This window comes from Zalophus californianus, chromosome 2 (assembly GCF_009762305.2).
Source record: "Zalophus californianus isolate mZalCal1 chromosome 2, mZalCal1.pri.v2, whole genome shotgun sequence".
NCBI classification, from domain to species: domain Eukaryota; kingdom Metazoa; phylum Chordata; class Mammalia; order Carnivora; family Otariidae; genus Zalophus; species Zalophus californianus.
This window is the reverse complement of record NC_045596.1, coordinates 43831662-43850966: the sequence shown is the minus strand read 5'-3', so window position 1 is coordinate 43850966 and position 19305 is coordinate 43831662. Positions and strand designations below refer to the sequence as shown.

The 19305-nt window shown below is 36.3% G+C and overlaps 1 protein-coding gene across 8 annotated transcripts in view; it reads left to right on the top strand.

Moving 5' to 3' along the window:
* Nucleotides 1–19305, top strand: part of PDCL2 (phosducin like 2) — a 229424-nt gene that overhangs the window by 194274 nt on the left and 15845 nt on the right. For all 8 annotated transcript variants that reach the window (XM_027600745.2, XM_027600744.1, XM_035725330.1 and 5 more), the window contains 2 exons: nt 11619–11739; nt 12299–12389. In XM_027600745.2, the coding sequence (XP_027456546.1) occupies nt 11619–11739; nt 12299–12389 (212 nt within the window). The remainder of the gene's footprint in view (nt 1–11618; nt 11740–12298; nt 12390–19305) is intronic.

Here is a 19305-nt window from a genome sequence, read left to right as displayed (position 1 = left end):
TGAAATTGGATTGGCAATGATTTCTTGGATATGACACCAAAAACAGGCAAAACAAAGAAAAAAATAGATAAATTGGACTTCATAAAAATTTAAAACTTTTATGCATCAGAGGACATTGCTCTCTCAATTGAGCAAAAATATAAACCACAGAATGGAGAAAATATTTGTAAATTATATATTCGATAAAAGATTAATATCCAGAATATATAAAGAACTCTTAAAATTCAATATCAAAAGGACAAGCCAATTAAAAATAATCATATGAAAGGATGCTCCACATCTATGTCATCAAGGAAATGTAAATTAAAATAAGAGACCACTACACACCTATTAGAATGGCCAAAATCTGGAGCACTGACAACACTAAATGCTGGCAAAGATTTGGAGCAACAGGGACTCTCATTTATGGCTGGTGGGAATGCAAAGTGATATAGCCTTTGGAATACAGTTTCTTATAAAATTATACATACTCTTACCATTCAATCCAGCAATCACATTCCTTGATGTTTACCCAAAAGAGCTGAAAAGTTATGTCCACACAAAAACTTGCACTTGGGTGTTAGTAACAGCTTTATTCGGGCGCCTGAGTGGTTCAGTTGGTTAAGCGACTGCCTTCGGCTCAGGTCATGATCCTGGAGTCCCGGGATCGAGTCCCGCATCGGGCTCCCTGCTCAGCAGGGAGTCTGCTTCTCCCTTGGACCCTCCCCCCCTCTCATGCTCTCTCTCTATCTCATTCTCTCTCTCAAATAAATAAATAAAATCTTAAAAAAATTAAAAAAAAATAACAGCTTTATTCATCATTGCCAAAACTTGGAAGCAAACCAAGATGTCCTTCAGTAGGTGAATGGATAAATAAACAAATGTGGTATATCCAGAAAATAGAACATTATTTAGTGCTTAAAAGGAAATGAGTTATCAAGCCACGAAAAGACACAGAGGAACCTTAAATGCATATTACTAAGTGAAAGAAGCCTATCTGAGAAGGCCACAAACTGTATGAACCCAACTATATACCATTTTGGAAAACTATGGAGACTTTCAAAAGGTCACTGATTGAAAGCAGGGAAGGGATGAATAGGCAGAGCACAGAGGATTTTTAGTGCAGGGAAAATACACTGTATGATACCATAATGATGAATACATGTCATCATGCATTTTCCCAAACTCAGAGAATATACACCCAGAGGGAACCATAATGTACACTATAGATTTCAGGTGATTATGATGTGCTGATGTAACAAATGTGTCATTTCAGTGGAGGATGTTGGTAATGGTGGAGGCTGTGCATGTGTGGGGCAGAAGGTATATTGGAAATCACTGTATCTTCCATTCAGTTTTGCCGTGAACTTAAAACTGCTTAAAAAATAAAGTCTTAATAAAAAAAATAGTTGCTGTTTTATTTTGGCTTTTTAAAAAATGTTGAAACAACATTTTATTTACTTATTTATTTATTAAAGATTTTATTTATTTGGGAGAATGAGAGTGAGAGAGAGAGCATAAGCAGGGGGAGCGACAGAGGGAGAGGGACAAGCAGACTTCCTGCTAAGCAGGGAGCCTGACTCAGGGCTTGATCCCAGGACCCTGGGATCATGACCCAAGCCAAAGGCAGACGTCCAGTCAACTGAACCAGCCAGGTGCCCCTTATTTTGGCTTTAAATGAAGAATTTGCTTTAAACAAAGGTAACAGGGGCTCCTGGGTGGCTCAGTTGTTGGGCGTCTGCCTTCGGCTCAGGTCATGATCCCAGGATCCTGGGATCGAGCCCTGCATGAGGCTCCCTGCTTGGCGGGAAGCCTGCTTCTCCCTCTCCCACTCCCCCTGCTTGTGTTCCCTCTCTCACTGTGTCTCTCTCTGTCAAATAAATAAATAAAATCTTAAAAAAAAAAAGGTAAGACTCTGGTGGAGGATGTTGATAATGGGAGAGTTTATGCATATGTGGGGGACAAGGGTATATGGGAAATCTCTGTACCTTCCTCTCAGTTTTGTTGTAAACCTAAAACTGCTCTTAAACAATTGTCTTCATAAAAAAATTAAGACTTTTAAAAACGAGCAAAGAATTTTAATATATATGTCTTCAAAGAAGATACACAAATGGCCAATAAGCACATAAGAAGCTGCTCAATATCATTAATTGTTAGAGAACTATAAATCAAAATCACAAGGGCACCTAGCTAGCTCAGTCGGTAGAACCTGTGACTCTTGATCTTGGGGTTGTGAGTTCAAGCCCCACACTGGGTGTAGAGCTTATGTAAAAAAAAAATACATAAAAAATTTTAAAAATAAAAATAAATAGGGGCACCTGGGTGGCATAGTAAGTTAAGCATCCGAATCTTGGTTTCAGCTCAGGTCATGATCTCAGAGTCATGAGATTAAGCCCCATACCAAGCTTCATGCTCAGCGCAGAGTCTGCCTGGGATTTTCTCTCCCTCTCCCTCTACCCCTCCTACTTGTGCTCTCTCTCTCTCTAAAATAAATAAATCTTTGAAAAAAATAAAAATAAATAAATCAAAATCACAATGAGAGACCACACTCATAGGATAACAATTACCAAAACAGAAAATGACAAATGTTGGTTGATGAGGATATGGAGAAATTGAAACCCTTGTGCATTGCTGGTGGAAATGTAAAATAGTGCAACTGCTGTGGAAAACATTACAGTACTTCCTCAAAAAGTTACGCATAGAATTATCATATGATCCAGCAATTTCACTCCTAGGTATATAGTCAGAAGTTTCGAAAGCAGGGACTCAAACATATTTGTACATCGATATTTATAGCAGCATTATTCACATTAGCCAAAAGGTGGAAACAACCCAACTGTCCATCAGTGAATGAAGGGATAAACAAACTGTGGTGTATACTTAAAATGGAGTATTATTCAGCCTTACAAGGGAAGGGAATTCTGATACATGTTTCCACATGCGTGATCTTTGAAAACATGCCAAGTGAAATACACCAGTCACAAGAGGATAGATAATGTACAATTCCACACGTATGAGGTAGCTAGAACAGTCAAATTCATAGAGACAGAAAGTAAAATAGTGGTTACCAAGGCTAAGGGTACAGCTCAAGAGTGGGGAGTTATTGTTTAATAGGTACAGAATTTTAGTTTGGGATGATGAAACATTCTGGAGATGAATAATGGTGATGGTTGTACCGCAGTGTGAAGGTACTTAATGCCACTGAACTGTACCCTTAAAAAATGGTTAAGGTAGTAAATTTTATATTATTTACATTTACCACAGTAAAAATTTTTGGTAAAGAGCTAAATGAAACTTCTTGAAATGAAAATGTGCAATAAAAGAAAAAATATAGGTGGATAGGTTTATCAGGTCAGTATAGAAATATGGAAAGATACAAAAATTAATAAAGTAGGAAAAATCTAGCATTCCAAGTTTGACTTCAGTTGTAGAGGTGAATTTTCCAGAACTTTTAAAGGATACCATTCTACAATTTCTAAAAGCCCAGTGAATCCACACAGGATAAATGAAAGAAATACGTGAAGGGAAGGAAAAATTCTTCTCTACCCTCAAGGTCTTCCAGCTGGACTAAATTAAATTTACATGAGATATAGTAACAGAAAAAAAACTAAAGTTTTATTATGTGCATATGGAAACCCAATGATGATATTGAGATTTAAAGAAATGACGAAGGCCGACAGTTCTTGCACACTTTAGATAGAGAATAAATCTGTGAGGAATTGACAAATCAAAGAAAACTTTGGGAGCTTCAGTTAGTAAGAAATTCTAAACAGAGTTCGGGCTGTGGTAGTAAATTAGTAAACAGGAACAAGGGTTATTATTAATACAGGCTTCTGGGCTCTAAATTTTCCATCTCTGGTGGTAAGGATGTCTCTTTACCTCCTCGTGCAGGGAGGGTACTTTTCACATGGAAGATTTATTTCCTGCATTCAGGAGGCCAGAAGAGAGTCTGAGTGTTCTTCTTGCATAAGGCTGTCTCTTAAGTAACTTTAAAATAACCAGTGTACCAGGGTGCCTGGGTGGCTCAGTTGGTTAAGCGACTGCCTTTGGCTCAGGTCATGATTCTGGAGTCCTGGGATCAAGTCCCACATCGGGCTCCCTGCTCAGCAGGGAGTCTGCCTCTCCCTCTGACCTTTTTCCCTCTCGTGCTCTCTATCTCTCATTCTCTATCTCAAATAAATAAATAAAATCTTTAAAAAATAAAAAAATTAAAAAAATAAAATAACCAGTGTGCCAAAGTGGCCCGTCTTGAGGCAGCCTGCCCTTGGGCCCTACATACACAACTAAATACATCATGCAAAACTGCAGAGAACTACAAAGAAAATCTCAAATGCAGACAGGCAAAGAAAAGACAGATTATCTTCAAAAGTGTAAGAGATTGACAACTATTTCTCAACAGTGGATCTAAAAAGTAGTGAACAATGTGTTGAAAGAAAAAAAACTATACTCAAAAATTATTTTTTAGGCTTCCAGATTTGTTGGATTCTATTCTATCATTTTTTATTGAAGTATAATAAGTATACAGTGTTATATTAGCTTCTGGTGTACAATATAATCCAACAGTTCTATACATTTTTTCAGTGCTCATCAAGATAAGTGTACTCTCAATCCCCTTTAACTATTTCACCCAAACCCTCACCCCCCACCCCTCTGGCAACCACCAGTTTGTTATCTGTATTTAAGAGTCTGGGTTTTTTTCTTTGTTTGTCTCTTTTTTCTTTGTTTATTTGTTCTGTTTCTTAAATTCCACATACGAATAAAATAATAGGGTATTTGTCTCTCTGATTGACTTATTTCACTTAGTATTATAGCCTTTAGGTCCATCTGTGTTGTTGCAAATGGCAAGATCTCATTCTTTTTTATTGCTGAGCAAAGAAAAATTATTTTTATGAAGAGAGCAAAATAAAAACATGCTTTAGGTATTTGAGAGAATAATGCCCTAGCAAGTCCTGACTAAGGGGAATTCTCAAGGTTGTACTTCAGGCTGAAAGAGTATTTCCAGATGGATGGTCTGAGATTCAACAAGGAATGAAGAAAAAAGTGGTAAATAATGTGAGTAAATCTGAGGAAATGTTGGCTAAATATAACAGCAATATTAATAATGATAATGTATTGTTAAGAAAAAATATGGAAATAAAATGAGTTACATAAGAGTAACTTATGGCCCCTCCCCCAAAATTCATGTTGAAATATCCCCAACGTGGTGGCATTTGGAGGTGGAGTCTTTGGGAGGTAATCAGGTCATGAGGGTGGGGCCCTCATGAATGGGATTACTGCCCACGTAAGAAGAGAAGAGGCCAGAGAGCTAGCTTGTGGTCTTTCAGCCATGAAGTACTGCAAGGAGAAGGCAGCCATCTGCAACCCAGAAGAGGGCTTTTACCAGGACCCAACTGTGCTAGCATCCTGATCTCAGATTTACAGCCTTTAGAACTGTGAGAAATAAATTTCTGTTGTTTATTAGCCACCCAGTGAACAGTAATTTGGTACGGCAGCCTGAACTAAGACAGTAACATATAAGTTGGAAAAAGGGTAAATGGAGTTGATGTATATTAATATTACTTATATATAATTAATATAATTATATAATATTACTCAGCCATAAAAAAGAATGAAATCATGCCATTTGCAACAACATGGATGGATCTAGAGTATAGTGCTAAGTGAAATATGTCAGAGAAAGAATATGATTTCACTCATATGTGGAAGTTAGAAGCAAAGAAAAAAAGACAAATAAAAAAAACAGACTTTAAACTATAGAGAACAAACTGGTGGTCAGTGGGAAGTGAAGGGGAGTTCAGTGGGAAGATGAGTGAAATGGGTGATGGGGATTAAGAATACACTTATCATGGGGCACCTGGGTGGCTCAGTCGGTTAAGCATCTGCCTTCAGCTCAGGTCATGATCCTAGGGTCCTGGGATTGAGTCCCACATCAGGCTCCTTGCTCAGCCTCCTTCTCCCTCTCCTGCTCTCCCTGCTTGTGCTCTCTCTCTCTCTGTCAAATAAATAAATAAAATATTTAAAAAAATATATACTTATCATGATGAGCAGTGTGAGTAAACATAGAATTGTTGAATCACTATATTGTATTCCTGAAATTAATATAACACTATATATTAACTATACTGAAATTCAAATTTTAAATGAATGAATGAATGAACAAAAATATAAATGAAATACTTTGATTAAAATACCAAAAAAAAAAAGAATGAACAGATAAAGGAATGGAAAAGAACCTCTAGAAATAGAAACTATAATCATTGAAGTAAAAAGTTGAATGGACCTCTAATTTCTTTGCTGAATACTAAAATTTCTAAATTTTGCTATTATGAATACTGCTGTGGTAAATAGGGGAACAGGAATATTATTTTACATCTCTGATTATTTTTTTTAATTAAGGTTTCTAGACCTTAAAAAAAAAAAAAACTAAGACAAAAGCCCCTGAATGGATAGGCATATTAGTCATCTATTATGGTGTAACTAAATAGCCCAAAATCTAGCAGCTTAATACAACAAATATTTATTATCTCAAAGTTGCTGGGGGTCAGAAGTTTGTAAGTTGTCTAGCCAGGTGGCTCTGGCTCGAAATATCTAATGAGAGTACATCATTAAGACATCAGCTGGGGTTGCAGGATCTGCTTCCAACATGGCTCACTCACATGACTGTTGGCAGGAGGCCTCAGTTTCTCACCATTTGGACTTTTTTTTTTTTAAGATATTATTTATTTGAGAGAGAGAAAGAGAGAGAGAGAGAGCACATGGGGGGGGAGGGTCAGAGGGAGAAGCAGACTCCCTGCAGAGCAGGGAGCCCAATGCAGGACTTGATCCAGGGACTCCAGGATCATGACCCAAGCCGAAGGCAGTCACTCAACCAACTGAGCCACCCAGGCGCCCCATTTGGACTTTTCAATAGGGCTGTTTTATGGAATGAATTGTGTCTCCCTGAAATTCATATGTTGAGACCCTAACCTCAAATGTAACTATACTTGGAAATAGGATGCTTAAGGAGGTAATTAAGGGGGGGCGCCTGGGTGGCTCAGTTGGTTAAACGACTGCCTTCAGCTGGGGTCACGATCCCAGGGTTCTGGAATCGAGCCCCACAGTGGGCTTCTTGCTCATTGGGGAGCCTGCTTCTCCCTCTCCCTCTGCTGCTCCCCCACTTGTGCTCTCTCACTCTCTCTGTCAAATAAATAAATAAAATCTTAAACAAAATAAAATCTTAAAAAAAAAGAGGTAATTAAGGTTAAATGAAGTCATAAAGGTAGGTTCCCAATCCAAAAGGTCTGGTGTCCTTATAAGATGAGTAAGGGACACCAGAGCATTCTCTCCTCCTCCCCAACTCCCCAATCTTTCTCTGTGCACAGAGGAAAAGTTCATGTGAGAGTACAGCAAGAAGGTGGCCACCTGCAAGCCAGGTTTCTCACTAGAAACTAACCCTTCCTGGTACCTTGATCTGGGACCTGCAGTCTCCAGAACTATGAGAAAATAAAATTCTATTTAAGCCACCCAGTCTTATATTCTGTTGTGGCAGCACAAGCAGACTTAGTCTGCTTGAGCATCTTTACAACGTAGCAACTGGCTTTCCCCAGAGCAAGGGATGAAAGAGATTGACAAAAAAAAAAACAACCCAGCAGCAATGCCTTTTATGAATTAGTCTCAGAAATCATGTGGTATCACTTCCATCATGTTTTCAGTTTATTAGAATTGAGACACTGGGTCCAGCCTAATCAATGGGAGGGGTATGAAACTTAACCTCTCCAAAGAGGAGAGTGAATTTGTGGATTATTTTAAAACTATCACAGTAGGTTAAAAAGATCACATACAGTTGAGTACCTGAGGGCATTCCACAATCATTGATATAGGGGGATAGAAAATCACCATCTTAATAGATTGAGTTGTTGGAGGGCAAAGTTCTGGGCTACTAGAGTGGTGAGAGAATTGTGGGGAAGTCTCAGAAAGGAAAGTAATATAGAAAGGATCCTTAAATTCTATGTATAAAATCCACCCAGCTCTTTGTCAGCTAAACTCCATATGTATGTAGGAGACTTTAAGGAGCCTATAAAAAGTAGCCACTGGAAGGTGAAAGAACTGAACAGATCTGAGTTTCCAGCTGCTGATTATTTCAGTTGAAATAGTTTGGTATTTGAGCCCAGCCAAGTTAACTGCCTGAAAGTATAAAAATCAACACGCTTACAAGGAACAACACAACAGAATCATGAATCTCTATCATCCTCAATGTCTAGTATACAATAACATTAGACAAGCAAAAGGAAGTGAACATGAAAATACAATCTATATTCAAAAGCAAAGCAATCAATAGAAACTGATTCTGAGATTGTCCAGATACTGAGGTTAACAAAGAATTTAAAACAACTATTGTAAATATCATTAAGGAATTAAAGAAAAATGAATTAACAGATGGAGAACCTTAGCAGAGAAATAGGGCAATAAAATACTCAAGTGGAAATTCTAGAACTGAGAAGATTAACAAGTGAAATAAAAAAATTCACTGAATAGGCTTAACAACAAACCAGAGTCAGCAGAAGAGTCGGGGAACTTGAAGACGCATCAGTAGAAAGTGCCCATTTGAAAAACAGAAAAAAACATTAAAGAAAAGTGAATAGAGATTTAATGAACAGAGGAGACATTATTAAATGGGTTAACATACATGTAACTGGAATCCTAGAAGGTGAAGAAAGAAGGGAGAAAAAATTGAAAGAAATAATGGACAAAATTGTTCACATTTTAAGAGAAGACAAAGAGGATTACTACTAGAAATAGGAAGATTTTATAATGATAGAAGGAGAAATTCATCTGGAAGATATTACAAATATAGCTGTGTATTTGCATAATTAGACTTTTAATACATAAAGCAAAATCTGACCAAATTCAAGGGATAAATAGACAAATCCACAGTCATAATTTGAGATTTTAACACCTCTCCTCTTAGTAATTGATAGAACAACTAGATATAAAAATTGCTAACAAAATAGAAGACTTGAACAAACCTGTCAACCATCCTTTGATTTTTAGAGAAAGCCCATCAGTGGCAGAATGCACACTTTTTTCAAGCATTCACAAAGATACATCATATACTGGGTTATAAAACAAGTCAATACATTTCAAAAAATCAAGATCTTAACAAAGTATGTTCTCTAACCAAAGAGAATTAAATTATAAATTATTAATAAGATATCTAGAAAAGTTCAAATTATTTAAAAATTAAGCAGCATCCTTCCAAATAATTAAATGTCTGTAAAAAATTACAAAAGAGTTAGAAATATTTTTAATTGGGTAATAATAAAGGTACAGCAAACCAAAATTTGTAGGGTGGAGCTAAAGAATTTGTAAAGGGGAAATATATTGCCAAATATATATATATATATATATATATATATATACACACAATATATATTTATATATATACAATATATACAAATATATATATATTTTCAATATATATACCAAAATATATATATTGGGAATATATAAAGGGGAAATATAAGTGGTTATATTAGAAAAGAAAGGTTCATAGTCAATGATCTAAGCTTCCACCTTAAAGTAGGAAAAAAAAAAGAGCAAAATACAATAGAGAGGACCTTGTATAAAATGTATCACCTGTCAAGAGTTCCCCTTTTACATTGCTGGGTATTGGGGTTTTGTGCCTTCTCACTTTTTGTTTTTTGATCAGTCTTGGTAAGTGTTTATAAGTGTTTATCAATTTCATTAATCTTTAAGAATCAATTTTTCTCATTGTTAATCTTATTATATATTCACTTTTCATTGCATCATTTTCTACTTTCAGTCTATCTTTGTTTTGATTTTTATCTTGATTTTCTGAAACTTTCCAACTTCCTTGGTTGGATTCTTAATAGTTAAATCTTTTTTTATTTTATATAAATATCAAATTAAGGGTATAAAATTTCTTTTATGAATTGCTTTAGTTGAAGTGTACATATTTTTGATATGTGGCTTTATTGTTATCATTCAATTCCTAATGCTTTTTAATTCCCGTTGTGATTTTTTTCTCTGACCCATGAATTATTTAGAAAGTGTTTTCTTAAATTCCAAATATACAGTGATCTACTAGTTATCATTTTCTTAATGATTTCTGTCTCTGGTCACTGTGCTCAAATCTGTGAGCCTTTATTTGATTTCTCAGCTTCTTGGCCTCTTGCAGAACTGGTAGTGGATCCAAGGGGAATTGCCCCAAACATAGAACTCTTATCTAGTTCTCTTTCTCATCTAAGATGTTCTCCTGATAATTCTCTTCACTGCCTTGTTGATTCTCCAATGCTTTCAAATTTTATTAGATGTTCTCAGAAAAAGGCTTGATTCAAATTATCTAGTCTACCATTACCAAGTGCAGAACTCCTACTGATGCTGATTTTTTATTGTTGTGAGACATACAGAAGAAAGAATGGGATTGGAAGATCTCATGGATAGAGAAACCAGTAAAAGACAAAGAGTGTATAGAAAAACAAAACTTTGGCCAAAGAATAGAATGAAGAGGAGAAGGTGATACTTGTATTTGTAATTTATTGTTGCATGACAAAGCACCACAAATTTGGTGGCTGGGGTCAGCCAAAGCTGGGGTCTCATTTGAAGGTACAACAGAGGAAGGATCCACTTCTAAGTTCACTTACATGGTATTTGGCAGAATTCAGTTCTTTTGGGGCTATTTGACTAAGGACCTCAATTTCTAGCTGATTGTGGGTTATGCACAGTCACATAGGGCACCTCACAACATGGCAGCTTGCTTTATCAAAGCCAGTCAGTGAGAAGAGTGTTGGCAAGATGGAGTTATAATATTATGGAGTATAATCACAGAAATGGCATTTCTTCATCTTTGCCATGTTCTTTTGGTTAGAAGCATGTCACAGTTCCCACCCATAATCAAGGAGAGGGGGCTGTGGAGGGATGTGAATACCAGAATGTGGAGATCATTCAAGGTTATCAAATACTTTCCTACAGTATTCCTTTATGTATGTAAAGTTCTCTCTTCTTCTGGAAATATTAGAGAAAATGGACAGCAGACTAGAAAGAAAAGAATTAATATATTACAACTTTTGGAAAAGAAGCAAATAAAATATCAAAGTCTAATTTACAAGGAAAACAAGGTTAACTTTCATAGAAAGAAACTATGATTAGACAGAATTTAAACTATGGAAAAATTCCTAGCCTCTTTTAACATTTAGCTTGGGAGTAAGAGCCCCTTGAAGCTATATAGTTGAAAAGAGAAACATGTTCACCTGGAGGTCTTAAATGCCTATGTAGAAAAACAAAACTGTATTTGTGCATGATGTGAATTGGTTTTGCCTTCTATAGTCATCAGAGAATTTTCCATGATTTATGAGTTTACTTCATTAATATTTGATATATGTGTTCCAAATTGATTTTTTATTAAACATTTCAGGGTAACTTTGAGGGTAGAGGATGTATCCTATTTATTGAAGTATGTGGTACCGCTAGTGCTGGGAAATGAGGAAAAAGTAGGCCACTTTGTTCTAGTCTTTGAAACTAATTATCTAGTTATCATAGAGCTCATGAACAATTGTGTAATTAAAAATGCTATATATCAATTTCACATACACATATTAAAATGCACAATTGTGTTAATAGATTTTCTATTTTTTTAATAGGATCCAAATGAAGATACAGAATGGAATGAAATTTTAAGAGATTTTGGCATTCTTCCTCCAAAAGAAGAGCCAAAAGATGAAATTGAAGAAATGGTTTTACGTTTACAGAAAGAAGCAATGGGTACAGTTATGCATTTGGTGGGCTGGATGAAGGAGATAATGATAGTGAAAATGTATTCCATAAACTTAGAGGGAGAAAGGACATTAGAAATCTCACCCATACTTTTGAAGTTAGGATACTGACACGTAAAAATTTTAACTGATGTGTTGAATGTCACAAGCTAGTTAGTAACAGAGCTGAAATGACCTGGTATCTAACCTAGTGAGACTTTTCTCTGCCATATTCCTCTAGCTCGTGATTACCTTCTATTTTGATCATGTAAATAGTATGTTTCATTTGTCAAGATTTTCAAGTACTTGGAAAATCTAAATTTATGGGGTCTAATTGATGTTCACATCTACTTTAAATGTAGCTTGGTAGCTCTGCGAACTTGGAGGGAAATTCACACTTTAAACAAACCTGAAGTAGTCAGCCACAGAATAGATTTATATATTGGAGAACCTGCAACATTAAAGATATCTTTATCTCCATTTATCTATACATTGTTTTTTCTAGCCATGTGACTATAAAGTAAAAAATGGTTTTTAAATTCAATTATCTAAAATTTATTTTGTTTTAGTTAAACCATATGAAAAGATGACTCTTGCACAGTTGAAGGAAGCTGAAGATGAATTTGATGAAGAAGATATGAGAGCTATTGAAATATATAGGTACAGTGATTTATTTGGGCAACTTATGAGTTTTTGAATGGAGAAGTATAAGAATGAAACAAAAAAAGCCCTATTTTTTCCTACAGAATAGATTTTAAGAGAACAAAACTAGTTTTTAAGAACATTTTAGTTTTTTTAAAAGATTTTATTCATTTATTTGAGAGAGAGAGAGAGAGAACACGAGCAGGGGCGGTCAGAGGAAGAGGGAGAAACAGACTCCCCAGTGTGCGGGGAGCCTGATGGTCCTTGATTCAAGGACCCCGGGATTATGACCCGAGCCAAAGGCAGATGCTTAACTGACTGAGCCACGCAGGCCCCCAGGAACATTTTAGGTTCTTTTTTTTTTAAAGTAAGCTCTACACCCAACATGAGGCCTGAACTCACAACCTCAAGATCAAAAGTCACATGCTTGGGTGCCTGGGTGGCTCAGTTGGTTAAGCGACTGCCTTAGGCTCAGGTCATGATTCCGGAGTCCTGGGATCAAGTCCCACATCGGGCTCCCGGCTGAGCAGGGAGCCTGCTTCTCCCTCTGACCCTCTCCCCTCTCATGTTGTTTCTCTCTCTCTCCCTCTCTCAAATAAATAAATAAATACAATCTTTTAAAAAAAGACAAAAACGACAAAAAACAAAAGTCACATGCTCTACCAACTGAAACAGTGAGGTACTTTTAAGAACATTTTAAAACCAACTCACTTTATATAAGAGTAATTTTTTTCTTGAATATTTTTGCCTTTGCTTAAGTAAAAAACTATCCAATAATATACAGTGGAACTTCATCAAGTTACATATAAGTAAAGTGGAAAATATCCATAAAAGACCAATAAGAGCCACAGTTTTCCTTCTAAGATAATGTCTATCATATAATTAAATACCAGTCATAAATAAATTTCAGAAATTAGAACAGGTACATATATTTCCCAACTTATCCTGATATTGAAGCCAGATAAATTTTAAAAACAGAATATCACAGAAAAATATCTCTTATGAACATAGGCACAAAATTTTTAAACAAAATATTAGCAAATTAGGGCCAGCAATTAAAAAAGAACAATACATCCTGATCAAATGAGATTGGCCCCAAGAATGCTTTGTTTAACATGAAAATGAAAAAAAACCTAATAGTGAATTGGGTTAGAAGCAGCAATAGTCTGGTAGCATGAATATACCTAGATCTTAGCTCTTGTTTTATAAATGCTATTCTTTAATAACAGGAACCAGTGTTCTTTGGAGAAGACTGTGTGAGTTGAGTAATTACAATATGAGTCTGGAGCATCTTGTGGTACCAGAAAGTAAAGAAATGCTAAGGAAAAAATATCTTTTAAAGGTATAGGAGCCAAACTAAAGATTGGAAAATGGCCAGAGTTGGAACAACTTGAACAACAAAATAAATAATCATAATACTGGATGACAAAATAAATATCCAGGAGTCCCTAGTGATATAAATCAATAACTTAATACATGAACAAATTCAGAGAAAGTAACACCTCTTCCTCACTGAAAATTCCAATATATAAGTGTTAGATAGGATGAGGAAAATAGAAAAATCACCATCAAGGGCACCTGGGTGGCTCAGTTGGTTAAGTGTCTGCCTTTGGCTCAGGTCATGATCTCAGGGTCCTGGGATCAAGCCCCTCATTGGGTTCCCTGCTCACTGGGGAGTCTGCTCCTCACTCTCTCTCTCCTTCTGCCTCTCCCCTCCCCCACTCATGCTCTCTCTTTCTCGCTCTCAAATAAATAAAATCTTAAAAAAAAAAAGAAAGAGAAAAATCACCATCAAACACCAGAGTAATAATCTCCATGGGCCAGCCCTGCTGACAGATGCTGAAATGAGTGGGGAAGCTTAAATAGAAACGATATTTTCATAATCTCAAAGTGTCTCCCTCAAAATATTTAGTAATGATAAGGGAGGAAATAGTAAGTCTACAGTGTAGAGTTTTGGCAGACCCCATTTTATGGAAGTGACCAAGGTTAACAACACCAATAATATATATTGACATCAAGTAACTCCTGATAGGATGCACTGAGGAGGACACATTACCTATGTAGTATCCTTGTCAATAATTCATAATCTCTGTCAAATTATAAAAATACATGCAAGAAACCCAAATTTGAGAGACTTTCAAAAAACAACTGAGTAGGTTGACATCAAGAAAGATGGCAGAGAGGGGCGCCTGGGTGGCTCAGATGGTTAAGCGTCTGCCTTCGGCTCAGGTGATCCTGAGGGTCCTGGGATCGAGTCCCGCATCAGGCTCCCTGCTCCCTGGGAGCCTGCTTCTCCCTCTGCCTCACTCTCTCTCTGTCTCTCATGAATAAATAAATAAAATCTTTAAAAAAAAAAAAAAAAGAAAGGAAGATGGCAGAGGGGCGCCTGGGTGGTTCAGTCATTAAGCGTCTGCCTTGGGCTCAGGTCATGATCCCAGGGTCCTGGGATCGAGTCCCACATCGGGCTCCCTGCTCGGCAGGAAGCCTGCTTCTCCCCCTCCCACTCCCCCTGCTTGTGTTCCTGCTCTTGCTGTCTCTCTCTCTGTCAAATAAATAATTAAAATCTTAAAAAAAGAAAAGAAAAGAAAAGAAAGATGGCAGAGTAGAAAGCTCCAGGAATCCATCTGTCCACCTAGATAACTATTGTACTGACAGAAACTGTCTCAAGCAACAGCTTTGGAACTCTGGAGTCTATTTGAACGCTTGCAGCTTCTAAGATAAAGTTTAGCTGGTAAGTTGTCTTTAGTATTGGTTGATTTCAGCCCTCAGTGTGGTAATAGCTACCCATCCCTTATCCCCAGCCCCACGGTAGGCAACTGTTTGGACAGCAACCTGTGTTTCTGGCACAGCTTGCTGGAGCCAGAGTGGACAATGAAGACTTTGTCCTCAATATCATTTAATGTTCTGATTATGAATTGTTGCTTCTAAATGTGGAGGTATAGGCCCAAAAAGTGGTTGCCATGGTATCAACTTTCACTGGCTCAGGTGGCTTCCGGAGGATTTAAAGGAGCCACATCTGTTCATTTGTTTGTTTGTTTTTTGGACATTCAAGAACTACCAAATAAATGAGGGAATTTAGAAAGGCTTGGGAAAGATGAAAGCTCAGAAAAAGACCTGAGATGACCTTAATGCTTTTACCTCAGGCTGATCCCTGACACAGAGACACCATACAATAATAAAATAAATCATAGAGGAGGGGGTCTGATTTCTAGGGTTACCACATTATAAGAATCCATTGTTCTTTTCAACAAAAAAATCACAAGACATACAAAGAAACAAAAAAGTATGGCCCATTCAAAGAACAAAATAAATTGATACAAAATATACCTGAGGAAGCCCAGATGTCACACTTATTAGACAAAAACATTAAGCCAACTAAGTTAAAGTTGCTTAAAGAGATAAAGGAAGACATGGTCAAAGACAGGAAAGGATCATATGAACAAAGTGAGAATAGCAATAAAGAGATAGAAATTATAAAAAAGAATGAAAAAAATATTCTGAAACTAAAAAGTACAATAAAAATGGAAGTGAAATATATATGAGGGCTTCAAAAACAGATTTGAACAAGCTGAAGAAAAATTCAAATTTGAAGATAAGACAATTGAAATTATTGAGTCTGAGGAACAGAAGGTAAAAGAATGAAGAAAAGTGAACAGAACCTAATTGGCCTTATGATACACTAAGTGAGCTAACTAATATAGTGTAAGAATCTCAGCAGAAGAAAAGAGAAAGAAGCAGAGAGAATATTTTGAAGAAATAATGTCTGAAAGCTTCCCAAATTTGAGAAGAGACATAAATCTGTAAATCGAAGATGCTCAATGAATTCAGGTAGGATAAACTCAAAGAGAACCACATAAAGACACATCATAATCAACTATGAAAAAATAAAAACAGAAAGTTGAAATCAGTGAGAGAGAAACAACTTATCACATACGAGGGACATTTAATAAGTGTCAGTCAATTTCTCATCAGAAATCTTGGAGGCCAGAAGGCAGTGAGTTGATACATTTTAAGTGCTGCAAAACAACAACAACAACAACACACACAACTGTCAACTGAGAATTATTCATTTGGCAAAACTGTGCTATAAGAATAAAGGAGAAATGAAGATATTCCTAGATAAAAGCTAAGTGAGTTTGTTACTACTAGAACTGCCCTAAAAAAGTAGCTAAAGGGGTCCTTCATGCTGAAATTAAAGAGCACTAGACAGTGACTCAAAGCCTTCTGAAGAAGTAAGTAACATAGGTAAAAACTACATAAGTAAATATAAAAGCATTACTCAACTTTGGTTCTTAACTCTATTTTTACCTGTATGGTTTAAAAGGCAAATATATAAAACAACAATTATAAGTTGATGTTAATGGACAGACAATATATAACAATGTAGTCTGTAACAATAACAGTATAAAAGGGGAAGGATGGAGGTGTATTCCAGTAGAGTGTGTGTGGTATTGAAACTAAGTTGGTATTATTCGAGGTAGGTCATTATAAGATATTAATTTTAATCCTTAAGGTAACCACTAAGAAAAAACTAAAAGAATAAAAGAAAAGAAGCAAATTAAAATGGCACAGTATAAAAATCAACTCAACACAAAGAAACAGTGATGGGAGAATTAAGGGGAAAAAAGCGCGTAAGAAATGCAAAGAGTTAAATGGCAGAAGTAAGTCTGAAAGAGGGATCTTCATGGATGGGGGCAGCCTAATTCCTTATCTGGTCGTTTTGCTAGTAGCTGTGTCATACAGGTGGCGATGCGTTTTCCAAGATGTGTATCTTTTGAAATGGATGCCTCAGCAATCAAAAGCTTAATGTCAGGCACTTACACTAAAATTAAGCTTCATGTCAGGCACTTAACATTGCATAGTTTAAGTGTATTTTAAATTAATCTAATTGATCTCCAGTTAAGAGCAGAAATTGGCAAAATGAATACAAAGAAACATAATCCATGTCCTGAAAACCAAAGATATCTTGAGGAAGAACAAAGTTGGAGGACTCAAACTTCCTGAACTTACTATAAAGTGACAGTAATCAAAACAATGTAGCAGTGACATAAGGATAGACACACAGACAATAGAATAGAATAGAATAGAATAGAATAGAATAGAATAGAATAGAATAGAAAGCCTAGAAAGAAACCCTCACATATATAGTCAAATGATTTTCAACAAGGTGCCAAGACCATTCGATCTTTTCAACAAATGATACTGGGAAAACTGGATTTCTACACGTAGAAGAATAAAGTTGGACTTCTACCTCATATCATAAACAAAAAATAAAGTGGATGAAAGACCTAAATGTAAGAATTAAAACTATAAAACTCCTTGAAGAAAACATGGAGGGGGAGTAGTGTCCATGGCATTGGATTTGGCAATGATTTCTTGGAAATGACACCAAAAGCGCAGGCAACAAAAGAAAAAATAGATAAACTGGACTTTATCAAAATTGAAAACTTTTGTTCAAAGGACACTGTCAAGAGAGTGAAAAGATAACCCCCAGAATGGGAGAAAATATTTGCAAATTATATATATAATATGGGATTACTAACCAGAATATATAAAGTATTCCTAGAACTCAACAATAAAAGACAACCCAATATAAAAACATGCAAAGGACTTAAATAGACATTTCTCCAGAGCAGGTATACAAATGGAAAATAAGTACATGAAAAGATGATCAACTTAATTAGTCATTAGGGAAATGCAAATCAAAACCATGAGATTCCACTTAATTCTCACTAGGGTAGTTATAATAAAGAAGACAGACAGTAAGAGTTGGTGAGCATGTGGAGAAATTGGAACCCTCAGACATTGCTGGTGGGAATGTAAAATGATTCATTGCTTTGAAAAACAGTCTGGGGGGCGCCTGGGTGGCTCAGTCGTTAAGCGTCTGCCTTCGGCTCAGGTCATGATCCCAGTGTCCTGGGATCAAGCCCCACATTGGGCTCCCTGCTCAGTGAGAAGCCTGCTTCTCCCTCTCCTGCTCCCCCTGCTTGTGTTCCTTCTCTCGCTGTGTCTCTCTCTGTCAAATAAATAAAATCTTAAAAAAAAAAAAAGAAAAATAGTCTGGAATTTCCTCAAATGTTAAACATAGAATTACCACATGATCCAGAAATTACTCTGAGATAGATATGTATACAAAACATGTACATGTACATGTACATGAATGTTCATAGTAGCATTATTTATAATAGCCAAAAAGTACAAAGAATGTGAATGTCCATCAACTAACTGGGTAGTAGATAAACAAAGTGTGGTGTATCGGAACAATGGAATTTTATTCAGCCATGTAAAGAATTGTGGTACTAATACATGCTACAACATGATTGAACCTTGAAAATACTATGCCAAGTGAAATTAACCAGTGACAGAAGGCCACATTTTATATGATTCCATTTATACGAAGTGTCCCAGAATAGGAAAATCTATAGAGACAGAAAGTAGATTATTAATTACTAGGGCCTATGATGGGGGAATAGGGAACGACTGCAGATGGGATTTCTTTGGGGCAGCAAAAATATTCTAGAATTAGATAGTCGTGAGGGAGGCACAACTTTCTGAATATTTTAAAAATCACTGAATTGGGGGCGCCTGGGTGGCTCAGTCTGTTGAGCGTCTGACTCTTGACTTTGGCTCAGATCATGGTCTTAGGATGGTGAGATGGAGACCCGTTTGGGGCTCTGCTCTGCACTCAGTGGGGAGTCTTCTTCTCCATCTCCCTCTCCCTCTGCCCTTTCCCCTGCTTGTGCTTTCTCTCTCTCTCTCTAAAATCAATCAATCTTTATTTTTAAAAAAATCACTGACTTGTAAACTTTAAATAGTTGAATTTTATTGTGCAGACATGCCTCACTTTATTGTACTTCACTTTATTGCATTTTGCAAATATTGTGCTTTCTACAAATTGGAAGTTTGTGGCAACCCTGCCTTGAGCAAGGCTTTG